The sequence below is a fragment of the Camelina sativa genome, chromosome 15 (genome assembly GCF_030686135.1).
Source record: "Camelina sativa cultivar CO46 ecotype springtype chromosome 15, ASM3068613v1".
NCBI classification, from domain to species: domain Eukaryota; kingdom Viridiplantae; phylum Streptophyta; class Magnoliopsida; order Brassicales; family Brassicaceae; genus Camelina; species Camelina sativa.
This window is the reverse complement of record NC_141894.1, coordinates 3,507,203-3,522,186: the sequence shown is the minus strand read 5'-3', so window position 1 is coordinate 3,522,186 and position 14,984 is coordinate 3,507,203. Positions and strand designations below refer to the sequence as shown.

The 14,984-nt window shown below is 37.6% G+C and overlaps 6 protein-coding genes across 7 annotated transcripts; 2 read left to right on the top strand and 4 right to left on the bottom strand.

The window, feature by feature from the left end:
- Positions 1 to 136: 136 nt before the first annotated feature.
- On the bottom strand, positions 137 to 1,230 carry LOC104745051 (chlorophyll a-b binding protein CP29.2, chloroplastic). Its single transcript, XM_010466212.3, has 2 exons — positions 654 to 1,230; positions 137 to 567 (listed from the first exon to the last, which is right to left on the bottom strand). The coding sequence occupies exons 1-2, from the start codon at positions 1,158 to 1,160 to the stop codon at positions 205 to 207; spliced, it is 870 nt and encodes a 289-aa protein (XP_010464514.1). The 5' UTR covers positions 1,161 to 1,230; the 3' UTR covers positions 137 to 204.
- Positions 1,231 to 1,649: 419 nt separating this feature from the next.
- On the bottom strand, positions 1,650 to 5,567 carry LOC104745049 (LIMR family protein At3g08930). The gene is made up of 14 exons (XM_010466209.3): positions 4,904 to 5,567; positions 4,720 to 4,805; positions 4,420 to 4,535; positions 4,206 to 4,316; positions 3,932 to 4,030; positions 3,721 to 3,843; positions 3,408 to 3,470; positions 3,264 to 3,328; positions 2,996 to 3,105; positions 2,789 to 2,903; positions 2,633 to 2,698; positions 2,204 to 2,314; positions 2,051 to 2,117; positions 1,650 to 1,966 (listed from the first exon to the last, which is right to left on the bottom strand). The coding sequence occupies exons 1-14, from the start codon at positions 5,251 to 5,253 to the stop codon at positions 1,919 to 1,921; spliced, it is 1,530 nt and encodes a 509-aa protein (XP_010464511.1). The 5' UTR covers positions 5,254 to 5,567; the 3' UTR covers positions 1,650 to 1,918.
- A 17-nt stretch (positions 5,568 to 5,584) lies between these two features.
- LOC104745050 (rhodanese-like domain-containing protein 10) lies at positions 5,585 to 6,633 on the bottom strand. The gene is made up of 2 exons (XM_010466211.3): positions 6,131 to 6,633; positions 5,585 to 5,919 (listed from the first exon to the last, which is right to left on the bottom strand). Exons 1-2 carry the CDS (start codon positions 6,586 to 6,588, stop codon positions 5,715 to 5,717), a joined length of 663 nt encoding a protein of 220 aa, XP_010464513.1. The 5' UTR covers positions 6,589 to 6,633; the 3' UTR covers positions 5,585 to 5,714.
- A 265-nt stretch (positions 6,634 to 6,898) lies between these two features.
- Positions 6,899 to 8,684, top strand: LOC104745048 (uncharacterized). The gene is made up of 3 exons (XM_010466208.2): positions 6,899 to 7,160; positions 7,305 to 7,684; positions 8,011 to 8,684. The coding sequence occupies exons 1-3, from the start codon at positions 6,996 to 6,998 to the stop codon at positions 8,450 to 8,452; spliced, it is 987 nt and encodes a 328-aa protein (XP_010464510.1). The 5' UTR covers positions 6,899 to 6,995; the 3' UTR covers positions 8,453 to 8,684.
- Positions 8,685 to 9,025: 341 nt separating this feature from the next.
- LOC104745047 (UDP-arabinopyranose mutase 3) lies at positions 9,026 to 10,923 on the top strand. 2 transcript variants are annotated; one of them, XM_087488031.1, is made up of 4 exons: positions 9,026 to 9,428; positions 9,533 to 9,784; positions 9,894 to 10,061; positions 10,295 to 10,923. In XM_087488031.1, the coding sequence occupies exons 1-4, from the start codon at positions 9,099 to 9,101 to the stop codon at positions 10,640 to 10,642; spliced, it is 1,098 nt and encodes a 365-aa protein (XP_087344157.1). In that variant the 5' UTR covers positions 9,026 to 9,098; the 3' UTR covers positions 10,643 to 10,923. The 2 variants fall into 2 exon arrangements, with proteins under 2 accessions (XP_087344157.1, XP_010464508.1); XM_010466206.2 differs by having other exon boundaries at positions 9,533 to 9,804; positions 9,893 to 10,061.
- A 23-nt stretch (positions 10,924 to 10,946) lies between these two features.
- Positions 10,947 to 12,142, bottom strand: LOC104745046 (uncharacterized protein At5g01610). Its single transcript, XM_010466204.3, has 3 exons — positions 11,967 to 12,142; positions 11,631 to 11,685; positions 10,947 to 11,554 (listed from the first exon to the last, which is right to left on the bottom strand). The coding sequence occupies exons 1-3, from the start codon at positions 12,051 to 12,053 to the stop codon at positions 11,184 to 11,186; spliced, it is 513 nt and encodes a 170-aa protein (XP_010464506.1). The 5' UTR covers positions 12,054 to 12,142; the 3' UTR covers positions 10,947 to 11,183.
- Positions 12,143 to 14,984: the final 2,842 nt, after the last annotated feature.

Genomic DNA, 14,984 nt, shown 5'->3' with positions numbered 1-14,984 from the left:
ATATTCACGATTGTGTCTCTTTCTTAACGCGATCAATTTCGACAGCATCGAAAAGTAAAGGCTCATAACTCCAATGATGATCATCTACTCAAACGCAAACTGCGAGAGATATCAGAACTCGTTTACACATTCAAAAGGTGCCAAATTTTCTTTAAGATAACGACATTACACCATTACATGACAATAGAAGCTAAAGCAACCACATCAAGAGGAAGAGAAGGTATCAATAATGGTGGTGTGAAGTGGGTCACTAAGGTGAGTCGCCCAGTTGTTGAGAGGTCCTTTACCCGTTGCAGCAGCCTGAACAGCGAAACCCAAGAACGCAACCATGGCTAAACGAGCATGTTTGATCTCAGCTAGCTGAAGCTGAGCCTTCTTCTCTGGGTCAGACGCTAGTCCTAACGGGTCAAAGAACTTGCCTCCTGGGTACAAACGCTTCTCGGAGTCCAGCTCAGCGTTTCGTTGGAACTCAATGTAGCCGACCACTAACACTTCGATCCATATCAATGTCGAGATGGAGAAGGGCAATGGTTGTCCTAAGTAAGACGACCCATCCACTAGCTCAACCTGAGTGAAACAAAAAACAATCACACAAAATGTCCAAACGCAAACGCTACAAAAAAAAAAAGCGACGACAAAGAACGATGCGATACCTTGCCGGCGTCTTGCCAAGTAACACCGGTGAGCCATTCCACGGTGAGAGCACCAAGAGTGGCGAGCATAGCCCATCGACCGTGAATCAACTCACATTCTCTGAATCTCTGAAGCCCGAAGACCTCACTGTAGGGCTGAAACGGCGTCGATTTGGGATCCACCTCCTCGGTACGTGTCCCGATCACCTCACCGTACAAGTTCTTGGCAAGATTCTGGTCCAGGGAGTCCAGATCAAACTGGAGGTACTCAGCCGGTTTACCTAAACCGAAAGGGTCGAACCCGTAATCTCCGACAAGCGAACCGTCGAGATACTCAGGGGACTGCGCGCCTGGGAACCATAGAGGCCGGTCAGTGATAACCTTCTTAGCCTTTTTGGGAGCGGCTTTCTTGGTTCCGAATCCGAACCGGGCTGTGAACCTGCTTGAACCTGAGTGGATGTCGGAAACCACCCGTGTACCCATGATTGAAGAAGAAGCAGCGGCAACGGCTGTTGAAGTGGCGGCCATCTTCGGCGTCGTTTGTTTTCTCGCTTTTGCTGTTTTGTTGAGTTTTTTTTTTTTTCTTCTGTAAAAGATTACAAATCAAATGGAGTTTTTAAGTGGTTTGTATATGTGTGGGATCAGATGAGAGACTTGGGAGATCTCAGATAACGTATCTCGACGGTTGGATGGAGATACAAATCCATCTGACGGTCAGAAATAAACTCTGCCTTATCTATTAAAAAGCTAGCGTTATCTATCCCTGTCTTTTTTAGAAGAATGAGGCAAGAAGCTGATTGGGCAAAAGAGGCTATTGGCGAATCGTATACAACGCCACTTGTCACTTCAACAGCACAATGTCACCAACGCAAGTCCACTTGTAAATTAAACTAGAAGATCATCACAATCTTTGAATTTTGATAATCCGGTTCGGTTAACTCAACCTAATCCAAACAATCGATACGGTTTACAATTCTCTCTTAAACCACAAATAAAGTCTAACGGCTTGGCCACGTCTTATGAAATTCGAAGGCTTCTCATTAGAAAAATATGATTACATTAATCGCATCCAAAACAGTACAATGGACCAGACTACTGTTGCACAAACACAAGAAATAGAAAAATACATTCAAGGTAAATAAATCTCAGAAGCAGAGTCTCCAGATACTTCCGGAATCGATGATGATCCGGAAACATGTAGAAACTTTGTCGACAGCACTCAATAAAGATCTCGGTGAAGGCAAATTTCGAATAACCAAATGTTAAGCAAAGAAAAAGTTATAGGTTTAAGTAGAGAGCTGGAAACGGCCGCTGGGTTTTTTTCTCCTCCATCCCTGCCAAAACACACCAAAAAAATATGATTCTTCATTTACTTATACAGAAGACAAAACTGAGGGGTAACATTAAAGAAGACTTACAAAGGCAATGTAATATAGGAAGGTTAGTCCAGCCAGGATAACAAACCCGATTTGGAACACATTGTACCTGAAATATACAATCTCGATCACTCAATATGACTAGTTACGAATATATAGCATAAGACTGCCATATGCAAAACCATTTCTACTTACTTGTAGAGGTACTTAATTCCTCTAAGGGACTGCAATGTGTGACCAAAGATCTCCTGGGCAGCAGTGGCTTGAGCGTAATATCCAAATGCAGTCGCACAAAACTGAATCACACTGCATTTTATATATGAACCGCATTACTCAAGACTGTGAGGATTAACAACATGTAATTGTGAAGGTAGCAGCTGGAATTTAGTCAAATTGTCTTGGTTTGACGTCCAAGAGATAATGAAGGGTACCAAAGTGCATGAGTAAAGTAGTTATAAACTTTGATTCAGGCATTAGGCAAAAGGAAATTAGTTTTGGTGATGGCACGACAACACTAATTAGTAAATGTATGTACGTAAACAGGCTTTCTCTAGATCCATTTATGAGAGTGAAGTCGATCCGATCAAATACAGAGGCAGAAAAGAAGAGATCGGAGAGACTTACCTGATTGAACAAAGAAGAATGAGCCCGACATTGAAGAGGAAAGAGTTCATTAGAGTAGCTCCCCATCTGAAATAAAGTTGATATGGCCAATCAGAAATCAAAGAAAAGGGAACAAATGACATTAGAAACCAGCCAAACACTGTTTAACACAATTACTTCATTGGATGAATGGTAATGAAGACCAGCTTCAAACCCAGCATCATTGCCCCAGCGATAACAGCAAGTAGAAGGTAGAAACAGAAGAAAGCAAAGGCAGCAGTGCCTAAAAGACCTGGAGATTTCCACACATTCCAGCATGGAGTCAGTCAGATATAAAAAAGTTTAGCCTTATATAGGATAACACGAACAGAAGTAAGAACTTACCCCAGACATCATCAAGCTTAATAAAAACCTCGTTAAGAAAAGGGGAGAGAGGAGGGTCGACGAGTAAATATATGATGATGTGTGCAACCCAAGCAATGGAAACGATCAATCTACAAAGAGATTAAAAAAATTGCCATTCGAAAAGACAATTAGCTCGGAGCTTAAGAGTGCAATAACTATATGCATTACGCATGATCATATAACATTTAACAAAATATGGCTGTAACGAAAACTATGCTAAGAATATTTTTTAATAAGAATCACTAACCCTAGGATTCCAAGAATAAACTTGGCCAAGTATCCAAGCACAGTGAAAGCCCATGCTGTTTCTGCCTGAAAATAAATTCTAGGGAATAAAATAGTTGAACAACAAATAGAATATCGATTAAGATCCAAGAGACACTCGTCTTACCTGCTCTCCTTGAGGATACATCTCTTCTAAGAGATTCACATCCTCCTCCAGTTGGAGCAACTCCTGAAAGGTTACCACATTCAATTATAGGATTGAGGGGACACAAATAATCAAGCAAAGAATTTAATGACTATCATAACCAATTCTACTATCTCAGTAGCTTTTCACTACAAATTGTCATTTCCCATAACTCCACACACAACCAAAGTTTCTTTACAAGTCAAGGACCAGTATCAATAGGCAAACTTTCCAAGTTTCTACATACAAAAACCAAAATTAAATAAGATACTGAAACTTGAGATAAATAATGTACCTTTTCAACTGCTTTCACATTTTTCCTCCATTTCTTGCCCTTAGCACCACTTCTTTCTTCCTGATGAAGTCCATCAGCTGCTTTCTTTAGTTCTCTTGCCTTTTTACCTAGTTCGGTTGCCTCCTGTATAACAGTTATGGAGTTAACCAAGAAAGAAACAGTGGAAATCAAGATCTAGAAGAGATGCTTCCAGAGAAGAACAAAACCAGACCTTTATATATTGTGATCTAGTGATAACAGCTTTTGGTCGCCTGATGAATGCAGTGATGAGTCCCAATGGTAGACATGCAATACCAACACCACCAAATATCTGTAAATATTTAAGAGAAGATTTAGCTTTATTTCTACGGAAATGTATAAATCAAACATCAATTTACTTCAATGGACACAGAATTAGATCTTGCCATGCATTTCATTTCTTGAGAGTTTGTGTTAGTCAATAAAAAATCAACACTATAAAACAGGTTATAGAACAATGCTCATACCGTAAAAAGAACTGAGCCAACAATTGTCGCAAGGGCAACAACATATTCTGGAAAAGTAGTACGCATGGTCCATGTTTTCTCAGATGCGGGATTAGCTGTAAATGCTGAGCACTGCATTGATTAGCCAGAGACAGGAAATATGTTACATGCTGAAACTCTCTATGACATAATATAAAAACTAACACTAATTCTGCAATCAAGAAGCAAACATTACCTGTTTAGCAGTGTTACCGATGCATGGTTGAGTATTTGAAAATTGCCAGGAAGTAGGGAAAGTGGATGTGGCAGAAGACAAGTGCCTGACAGAGAAGTCAACCTTTCCAATGACACCTAATATAAGAAGAAGAAATCCAAGGAATATGAAACTAAACACAAGCATGAATGGCTCCTTGTAAACTTAATGAGATCACTTCTGTAGGTAAGATGAAGATGCTAATTATGTAAATTACTCTAAGCTATTCCTAACACATAAATGACAAAAACTCAACCCAATCCCTAAAAAGTAATAACTAACCGTATAAAATACCAAGCACCAGAGCACAAACAACAGCCGTGGTTACAACCCAAAGTAAGGCACTTTTTATCCTCTTTCCTAGAGTCCTGAGTAAAAACACAGAAAACTGTTAGCAAATATTTCGATTAAACAAAAACATGTTACAATATGTACAGTAAAATCAATTTCAAACGAGAATACGAACTTGTCCTGGTCGCCTTCATAGAAAAACATAGCGAAAGGGATAACAAAGAAGACGAGAATAGCGTCAACAATGTAAATAGCAAGCCAAAGATCCTTCATTGGCAATGTTAGATTACAAGCACCGTTGTATATAGCATGTCGACAAGCATGCCGATTAGCCACATCCGCCGGTAACATGAGAATCGAGATCATGGCTATGGACAAGCCAAAAACGACGACGAATTTGGGGAAATAAGCCTGGTTTGCATCATCTGGATGCTGGTAGTTCACGAGGAGATAGATGCTTGAGATGAATACGATGACGCAGACAACGATCGCGACAATCACGAGAGCGAGGTTGAAATCGCCCATCGTGTCTAATGTACGATGTCCTCAGTTCGAGATATTTCGACGCAGCAACCCCAATTGAAACAATCTAGGGCTTTCTCGGAGTTTCAAATTTGAAAATTGAATTTGGGGATTTTAGTAGATCTGGATTTTTTTTTTTTTTTTCTTCCCTCTCGAAACCCAGACGAGGGAAGGAAGGAGAAAGAGGGACCTCGGATGAACGTTCTTGTAAATTACGCAGTTACCCTCGTCCTTGTGTTATAATTGCATATGGGAATAGTGCCATGGGTTTGGGTGTAATCGTAAATTGAATGTATTAGGTTCGGTGATTAGCTGTCCTGTCCGAAGCAAATCATTCCGACAAAATATTTCAATTAATGTGAAAAGGACATCTGTAATTAAATAAACCAGAACCACGCCGTCTTGTGTGAACCGGACATAATTTTGAAGGACAAAAAGTGTCTCCAATAACCAATGTTTAAGTTTTAACTACTCTTTTGGCCAAGAGACTGTAACAGTACAAGTAGTTTGAGTAAATAGTATGATGCACCTCCTATTGTCGCGAACCGAAGCTCTTCGGTTCCTTCGATCTCTGGAAAATCTCCTTCTGTTACCCGGTTAAACCCTCCGGTTAACCACCCTAAGCTTTTGTAACCTTCTCCGTAGAGCTTCGATACAGCCATCAACGACCTTATATTGATATGAAGAATAAAACCATTATTTATATCAAATTAACCAAACAAAAACGATACTAAATCGGTTTGATTTTGGATAATTATAACCATCCTAAACCAAAATATGCCTATTACAAGACTCTCTAATGATCAAATCGAATCTTTTACTAAACTGATTTAACCGAAGTGAATGATAACCAAAATGAAACATTATTAGCTGGGGTTACCTAAGTCCTTCACCGCACACGACAAGCACTTTACTCTCTTTGTCCGGGACAGCCTCAACAACACGGAGGTTGAATTCGTCATTGAACATTGTGAATCTCTGGCCTGTCCAAAGCCCAATATATCCCAAATGGATCCATTTCTTCAGCAACGTAATCAGCCCATTGTCAGTATCCTCCACGAACAATGGCACGTGTAAGGACCCTTTCACACATGCCTTTTCTCTTTCCCAAACCGGTCTCACGTCTAAGAGCATGTAACCCTCCGACGCCACAACCGCCTTCACTTCTTTCGGCTCCACCGCCCGGACCTTGCCGGAAAGTATCAGCTGCTTACCTGACACCGCGGCGGAGATCACTGGTAATCTGTATGGTTTTCGAAGCCGTCGGTATTGTACTAGTGGTGGGCCTGGTGGCTTGTGGATATGGTTTGGTTGAGAAAGAAGAAGAAGAAGTGTCATCTCTTTACTTTTTGGATTTCTTGATAAATTTAACCAACATAGTTCGTTCTTATATTTTTCTTTTGCTTGCCAATATAAAAAACATTTATTTCCGTTTTAAGTCCTCAGAGATTTCATAATTTATTTATCACCCTTTATTTGCCATTAAATGTAAATTAAATACTTTATCTTAAACCGACGCCGTGCAATTTTATATGAGCTTGGTATACCGAACCGAAAGAAACCGGTGAAGACCAAACAAAAGAACCAAACCATTCGGGTAATCTTCTGATGTCTCTCCATTATAAATCCGAACCGGTACGGTGTGATCAACCCCATTGAGGAAGATCATCATCGATTGAAAACTTCAAAACGAAGAGGCGAATCAAAAGAAGAAGAAGAAGAAGAAGAAGGGAGAGGTAATAGCAATGGGGGTCGATTACTACAAGCTACTTCAGGTGGATCGGAACGCAAAAGACGACGACTTGAAGAAAGCTTATCGGAAACTGGCCATGAAGTGGCATCCTGACAAGAACCCTAACAACAAAAACGACGCCGAAGCCAAATTCAAACAGATCTCTGAAGCTTACGATGTACAATTCTCTTACACCAACTCCTATTCTTTTATTTGTTTGAATTCGAACAGTTGTGTAGTTTTCTCAATTCAGTAATGATCATCTTTGTTCAATTATGGTGTTTGATTAAATTTTCTTATGCTTTTTGGATTCGTTTTTTAGGTTTTGAGTGATCCTCAAAAGCGAGCAATCTATGATCAATACGGAGAAGAAGGTCTAAGTAGCCAGGCTCCACCTCCAGGAGCAGGCGGGTTTCCGGGTGGTTCAGATGGAGGTGCTTCGTTCCGGTTTAACGGAAGAAGCGCTGATGATATCTTCTCGGAGTTCTTTGGCTTCTCAAGACCTTCCTTTGGTGGAGACTCACGTGGTGCAGGTCCCTCTGGTGGTGGGTTTCGCTTTGCGGAAGACGTTTTTGCTTCTTCGAATGTTCCACCTAGGAAAGCTGCACCTATCGAGAGACAACTTCCTTGTAGTTTAGAGGATCTTTACAAAGGAATCACTAAGAAGATGAAGATCTCTAGAGACGTCCTTGATTCAAGCGGGTCAGTTTTTTTCACCTACATTGCCTTGTTTTGAGTTTTATGAATCACCTTCTTATGTGTTTTAGTTTCAAGAATCACCTTTTTATGAATCTAAATCCAAAACATTGATATGCTTACTAGTGTCGATATTAGTGTCCTCTGTGACCATGTTTCAGTTAGTCGTTAGCCATTGAATAGGTTTTGTTGTATTTAGTGAATTTATGTTAACTCTGTTTTTCCGGGTCAGTTGAGATATTAGGCAGGGGGACATTAGAGTTGCTTTTTGTGCTTCGTTGTTGTTGTTATTGGTAACGCAAGTTGAAATTGCATTCTTTGTACTGACGCAGGAGACCGACAACAGTTGAGGAGATCTTGACAATAGAAATCAAGCCAGGGTGGAAGAAAGGGACAAAGATAACTTTCCCGGAGAAAGGGAATGAGCAACGAGGAATTATACCGTCAGATCTTGTATTCATAGTTGATGAGAAGCCACATGCTGTTTTCAAGCGAGATGGGAATGACCTTGTGATCACACAGAAGATCCCTCTCGTGGAAGCACTTACGGGTTACACCGCTCAGGTCACGAGTTTGGATGGAAGAACAGTAACGGTTCCGATCAACAGTGTGATCAGTCCTTCTTATGAAGAAGTGGTGAAAGGCGAAGGCATGCCGATCCCTAAAGACCCATCGAAAAAAGGGAACTTGAGAATCAAATTCAGCATTAAGTTCCCGTCAAGGTTAACGACAGAGCAGAAATCTGGAATCAAACGAATGTTTTCGTCTACGTAGTCACCCTCTTTCTCTCTTACTGCTACGTTTGGTTACGGTTATATCAGCTTGGTCGTTGTGGAGTGCTTAGGATTGTGGCCGTGTGGGTGTTTGCTGGGAGATTGCTACCAACATCATTCAACGCTTTTGGTTTGAGGTTTTAACATTATAGTAGAGTTTTTTTCGTTTATCTTATTTAAATTGTTATTAGATTGACGGAAGAAAACCAAATAAAGATTTTTTTACTTCTTTAGTTTGTTAAGAGCTTTCTAATTCTTTAAAATACAAAAATGAGAAGACAAAAACTTATGTATGGCACCAGCTCCTGCATTCTTTTCTATGCAAACCCAACAAAAGTAATTTCCTGTAATTATTTTGAATAAAAACATATCAATACAACTTTTCAGGTTTAGTTCTAACAGTCTTCCACAAAGAGACGATGTTCACGTGATTTGGGTTTTAGAGAGTTAGAGGTGGTGAGAATCGTGAATATATATGGGTTGTGATGAAAACATGAAGATAAAGAAACAACACCAAACATGTTTTCGCATAAACTTTTATGTCCATCTCGTCTTTATAAATTACCAAAGAAGTCATCCTCATTATCGTACATCTCTCTCTTTGTCTTTGCTTAATCTTATCTACTCTTTCTTCCTTGTCGTTTCAAATGGCGCAATGGTATTCTTCCGTGAAACCCACGCCAATGTTGAAAGCTGAGCTAGACATTGTGATACCTACGATTCGAAACCTAGACTTCCTTGAGATGTGGCGACCCTTCTTTGAAAAGTACCATTTGATCATTGTTCAAGATGGTGATCCTTCGAAAGACATCAAGATTCCAGAAGGGTTTGACTACGAGCTCTACAACAGGGACGACATCAATCGAATCTTGGGTCCCAAGGCCTCTTGCATTTCCTTCAAGGACTCTGCTTGTCGTTGCTTCGGTTACATGGTTTCCAAAAAGAAGTACATCTACACCATTGATGATGATTGCTTTGTAAGTGCTGCTCTCTTATATGTAATTCTTATGTGAAAAAACTCTTATACTAGAGTTGGTCAGTCAAAGTCTTCTTCAAAGTTGACAATATATGTGCAATGTAGGTTGCAAAAGATCCATCTGGGAAAGAGATCAATGCGCTTGAGCAGCATATCAAGAACCTCTTATCTCCATCAATTCCACATTTCTTTAACACACTTTATGATCCATTCAGAGATGGAGCCGACTTTGTTCGTGGATACCCTTTTAGTATGCGCGAAGGTGCCACAACCGCGGTATCTCATGGCCTCTGGCTCAACATTCCTGACTATGATGCTCCCACTCAGCTTGTGAAACCTCTTGAAAGAAATTCCAGGAAATTTGATCTCTCACTGAGGCAACCAATTTTGTCATACATTCCCTTTTTGTGAAAAATCTTAAACGATGAAGCAAATGCTTATTGGTTAGTTCTTGGTTATATGCAGGTATGTTGATGCAGTCATGACCATTCCCAAAGGAACTCTTTTTCCCATGTGTGGTATGAACCTTGCTTTTGACCGCGAGCTGATTGGTCCGGCCATGTACTTTGGCCTTATGGGTGACGGACAGCCAATTGGACGCTATGATGACATGTGGGCTGGTTGGTGTGTCAAGGTAAATCCAAATGCTTACCTTTTTTGGCCAGTTACATGTACAGTATTATGCATTAGTATGCGGATTTGAACTCATGCATGGTTACTCAATACATGCTAGCACAAACCATTAGGGTACACATCATGGTCAAATGCAATTCTTATTTACATATCTACTTTTGGTTTAAATGGAAGAACGTTACATTTCTCTACATTCCAGCTTTTAAATACTTTTTCGTTTAACCAAACATATAGGTGATATGCGACCATATGGGATGGGGAGTGAAGACGGGTTTGCCTTATATATGGCACAGCAAAGCCAGCAACCCATTCATGAACCTGAAAAAAGAATACAACGGAATCTTTTGGCAGGAAGAGGCGATACCGTTCTTTCAATCTGTGACTCTTCCTAAAGAATGCACTTCGGTTCAGCAATGCTATCTCGAGCTGGCCAACCTCGTCAAAGAGAAACTTGGGAAGCTTGATCCTTACTTCATCAAGCTTGCGACTGGAATGGTCACATGGATCGAAGCTTGGGAGGAGCTGAACTCCACAGAGGGAACTGAGGCCAAGGCCAAGGCACCAAAGGGCAAAAATGATTAAAAAAAGGCCACTGTATAAGGCAAATGGTACTGGACCTACTGGTTGGTTACTAGGAAATGAGGGTTTGACCCTCTATGTTTCTCAAAATTATTATATTTGGAATTGTTACTGTTTATTATAGTTCTTGTCATCATCATTTGTGTTCTCAGTCCATTGACTAAAAATGGTGTAAGTTGTTCTATGTATTCTCTCTTCGGTTTCTATGGTTTCTATTTGTAAATTTATTATCTATCATTCCTATTTGTTCTATTTGTTCCTATGATAAGAAAGCCCTTATTGTACAGTAGGACTATAGCTCTGGTCATTTTGCTTAAACAGTAACTCAGTAAGTACTACACAAGGACATAGGAACATCGTTTGGTGTACTGATATACCATCTTCTTCAGTATATCAAATTCAAGAACTCCAACAGAACTGAAGCTCACCATATACAAAAACCAATTTTTTTTCAAACAAAAGAGAAGCTTGAAACTTAAGAAGATAAGAGAATGGAGAAAGAGGATAAAAGAATAGGTAATATAACCAGCAAAAACAGAGCTAGCTAGAATTTATCAATCTCAACGCCATCTCTTAAAACCTCATAAGCATCTCGGCTTCTGCTTTTCTTCATCCCAGCCATGAAATGTACCTTTGAAGAATCAGCAGAGATACTTGTGACTTTAACCCATATCATGACTTTTGTCTTCATCCCTTCAACATCCGCAAGCTTTCCTTTCTCAAGAAAAGCTGTAACTGTTGTGGTGAACCTCAAGACTGATGAATCTTTGTAGCCAACTTCGCAGATTGATGGAATGAAAACGGTTAGTTTCCTCGTCTGTTCATTGAACTCGTAGTTGGTTGCGTCACGTGGAAAGATCCCAACAGGCAAACCAAACTCCTTTAGTAACTCAGGCAATGGCTTCTGCATTTTTCCTGATCATAAACCAACAACTTAGATGTAACTCCTTTAAATGAAACAGCAAGAATGAGAGAGTAAAAAATAGCAAACCTTTGATTTTGTTCACCAACCATTTTGTTCCACCTTCAATACTCGTAGACAGAGACTGAAACAAAGAAGAGATCAACATTGCACAAATCATGTTCTCAAGATTCTCAAAACGGCCTCAAGAGTATCTAATTTTAAGATCTTTTATCCTACTAAGCCACAATTCACCTAATCTAAAGATCAACATAACCATAGATCGTATAAAAGTATGAACCAAGATCATCGGATCGAGATCAGAACTCAAAAAAACAAAATTGATGATGATTCGCGAGTGAGTGATTGGTTATATAAAAGTGTGAAGTAGTGAAGGAGTGAGTAGAGAGGGAGGGAGATGCGTACGTTGATATCGTCACCGACGGAATCGAGCTGCTTGTTCGCTTTTTTACCTAACCAGTAAGAGCCTACCTTGTTCAAGATCTGATCCATTCTCTCCGTATCTTTTCTCACAGATCGTCTCGCTCTCTCTCGCCCGAGATCGGAGGTGTCTTTTTTTCTTCTAATCACCGATTCATTTAATTTCGTTACTTTGTATTAATATTATAATAAATATCCAATAAGGTTTTGACACGTAGCAATATGAGAAAGGTAGGATATGGATTGCAGAACTAACCATCATAATTAAGAAAACAAAAAAACAAAATTATTTTTATTTTGCTGTCAAACAAATATATATATTTATATTTATTGTTTTAATGTTTTCATTTGTCTTGAATCAATATATACATTTTTGGAGACACTTGTGAAATAAATACTGAAGTTCAAACATATTTACAACTATGCTATCAATATTAATTATTAATTTTTTCTCATTTAGTTAATTAATATTAAGTTTCTATTTTTGAAAACAAGATTTTTCATCCTAAATTAATTTCCAAAACAATCAGAAGTAGAACTACTCCCTTTAACATTAAGTATTAAATTTATAATTAATTTATTTTTTTGAACATGTTGTGCAACCCGTCTAATATGATGGGTTTGGACTATAGAACCAAACACTAAAACTATTAGTTTATCTCATATATACTATAGATTTGTAATTATAGTTTTGAAAATTAACTTATAAATTATTTAGTATATGAACTACAAAATATTACATATATTATAACACATTCTTAATATTCCAAAAAAAAATTAAATCCACATAAAAATATATATTAACATACTATTGGTATAGTTTACCTACACACCTAATGAAGGGTGTGTGCAATATTGGTATAGTTTATGTGCACCAAAACAAATCTGAACCTATGGAAAGGGTGCATAACCAATTTATAATCCCTTTAAAATCAGACAAAACCAAACCCAAACAAAAAAAAATACATACAGATAGTTCACCACTTTCATGATTAATATTGTTGGATCGTGTTTGTGATTTGAGTCTCGAAAGTTTTTTTCTCGAGCTGAACCACGATGAAACCTGAGCAGCACTCGATTCTCAACAAAAGAAGATAAGATCCTAAATGTCACCGGTTATTTCCTGTTTTCTTCTTACTGATTTTTAGGTTTGAAGATAGAACTAACTCATGGTCTCTCACTTAGAAATTCCATATGATTACGATGACTACTACTTACACCAGTTTTACCGTCGCCTTTCCTCTCATTCTACAGTGACAACTTTAGTTTACATAGGAAAATAACATCAGAAATATATACCATCTAAATGTAAAACCTTAACATCAAATTTTGGCATTCCTCTAACTAATCGACATTTACAACAACTATAAATAATCATAATCATAATAATATAAAACAAGAGTTCAACAGTCAGACACTAATATAACGACGGTCTTCAACTTTCTCATACTTCCAATATGCTACCATTTTATCCTTTGTAGTTTGTGAAGACAAACAGCTGCTCATTAACAAAGAAAATTCTCTAGCTTTAAATTTATCTAAAATAAATTTATTTGAGTTTGATTATTTAGATTGTTAAAGAATGGATTTTCATCAAGGTAATTAGTGATTGTCCTCAAATACATTAAGTGAGTTTATATATATATATATATATATAAATATATGATGTGAAGAAATTTTATATTTTCTTAAATAATTACTTAAATGAGTATTCTTGTACAAATTTCAAACATTAACAAAACAGTTGGATTTAAATACTTTTAATGTCTTTTTGTTAAAATAATATATAATAAACTTTTGAATGTATGTATTTCATCTAAATACAAATTGAAATCGTTGTATGTATTTCATCTAAATACAAATTGAAATCGTTGTATGTATTTCATCTAAATACAAATTGAAATCGTAAAATTTAATTGTATCATTCATTCTTACAACTGGTTTGAAAAGTCCGTCACTACAATCAATCCTAATTCTCCACCAATCCTTTCGTCACTACAATCACAAAAATATCAAAACATTTTTAGAAATAAAAAGAATAATACATTTTATGCGGAATCAGAAAAACAAATGACATTACCAAAATAAACAATCAAAATACATGGATTTTATTTGGAGAGGTAATTTATAAATCCATATGGAATTGTAGAGGTAATTTATAAATCCATATGGAATTGTAAATTCTAGAAATCAAAATACATGGATTTTGAAATAACATGTTTTATCCTTGGATTTGAATCCTTCTATTTTATACTTTCAAATCCATTCAAATCCATTTAAAATATAATGTGGATTTTGAAATCCAAAAACAAATCATTGAATGAATAACATAGGATTTTAACAAGTATTTGTAAATCATGGAACTAATAACACATCATTTTGATAAGTATTTTAAAATCAATGATTGAATAACACATGATTTTTGTCTGGATTTCCAAATCCATTAAAATCATAGAACCAATAACCCCCTCTAAATAAGGGTCAGAGGTCTCTTCACTACATAAATCGACTACTCTATTTTGTCAACTACATTCTGGTTTAGTTTCGGTTCAATTTGGTTTATATGTCAACTCCGGATATTAAGAGGGAGAGAGTACAAGTAACCATACTACTGTAATATAAAATAGAGTAGTCGATCTATATAATTATTTTTTTTTGGTAAACTAAACAAACATAGTCGATAAAGTTCTTTTTGTTGGTCGACTTTATATTGTCAAAGTATTAATACGCATTAACGTAAATATCATGAATGTCATCTCCTCCACACAAAATCACAAAAACCGACAACACAAATAGTCCAAAAGACCTTGACTAGGGATGTTAAAAGTGGGTTAAAACCCATTGGGTACCCGAAACCCAGATTTATTATAGGGTTTTCGGACCTGTTTTTCACTCAAAAAAAAAGTGGGTTTATAACGGGCGGGTACCCGAAATAATGGAGTCTTATCGGGTTTACCCTACTAAGATTATGGGTACCCGTTGGGTTTTTTTATTCTCAATTCA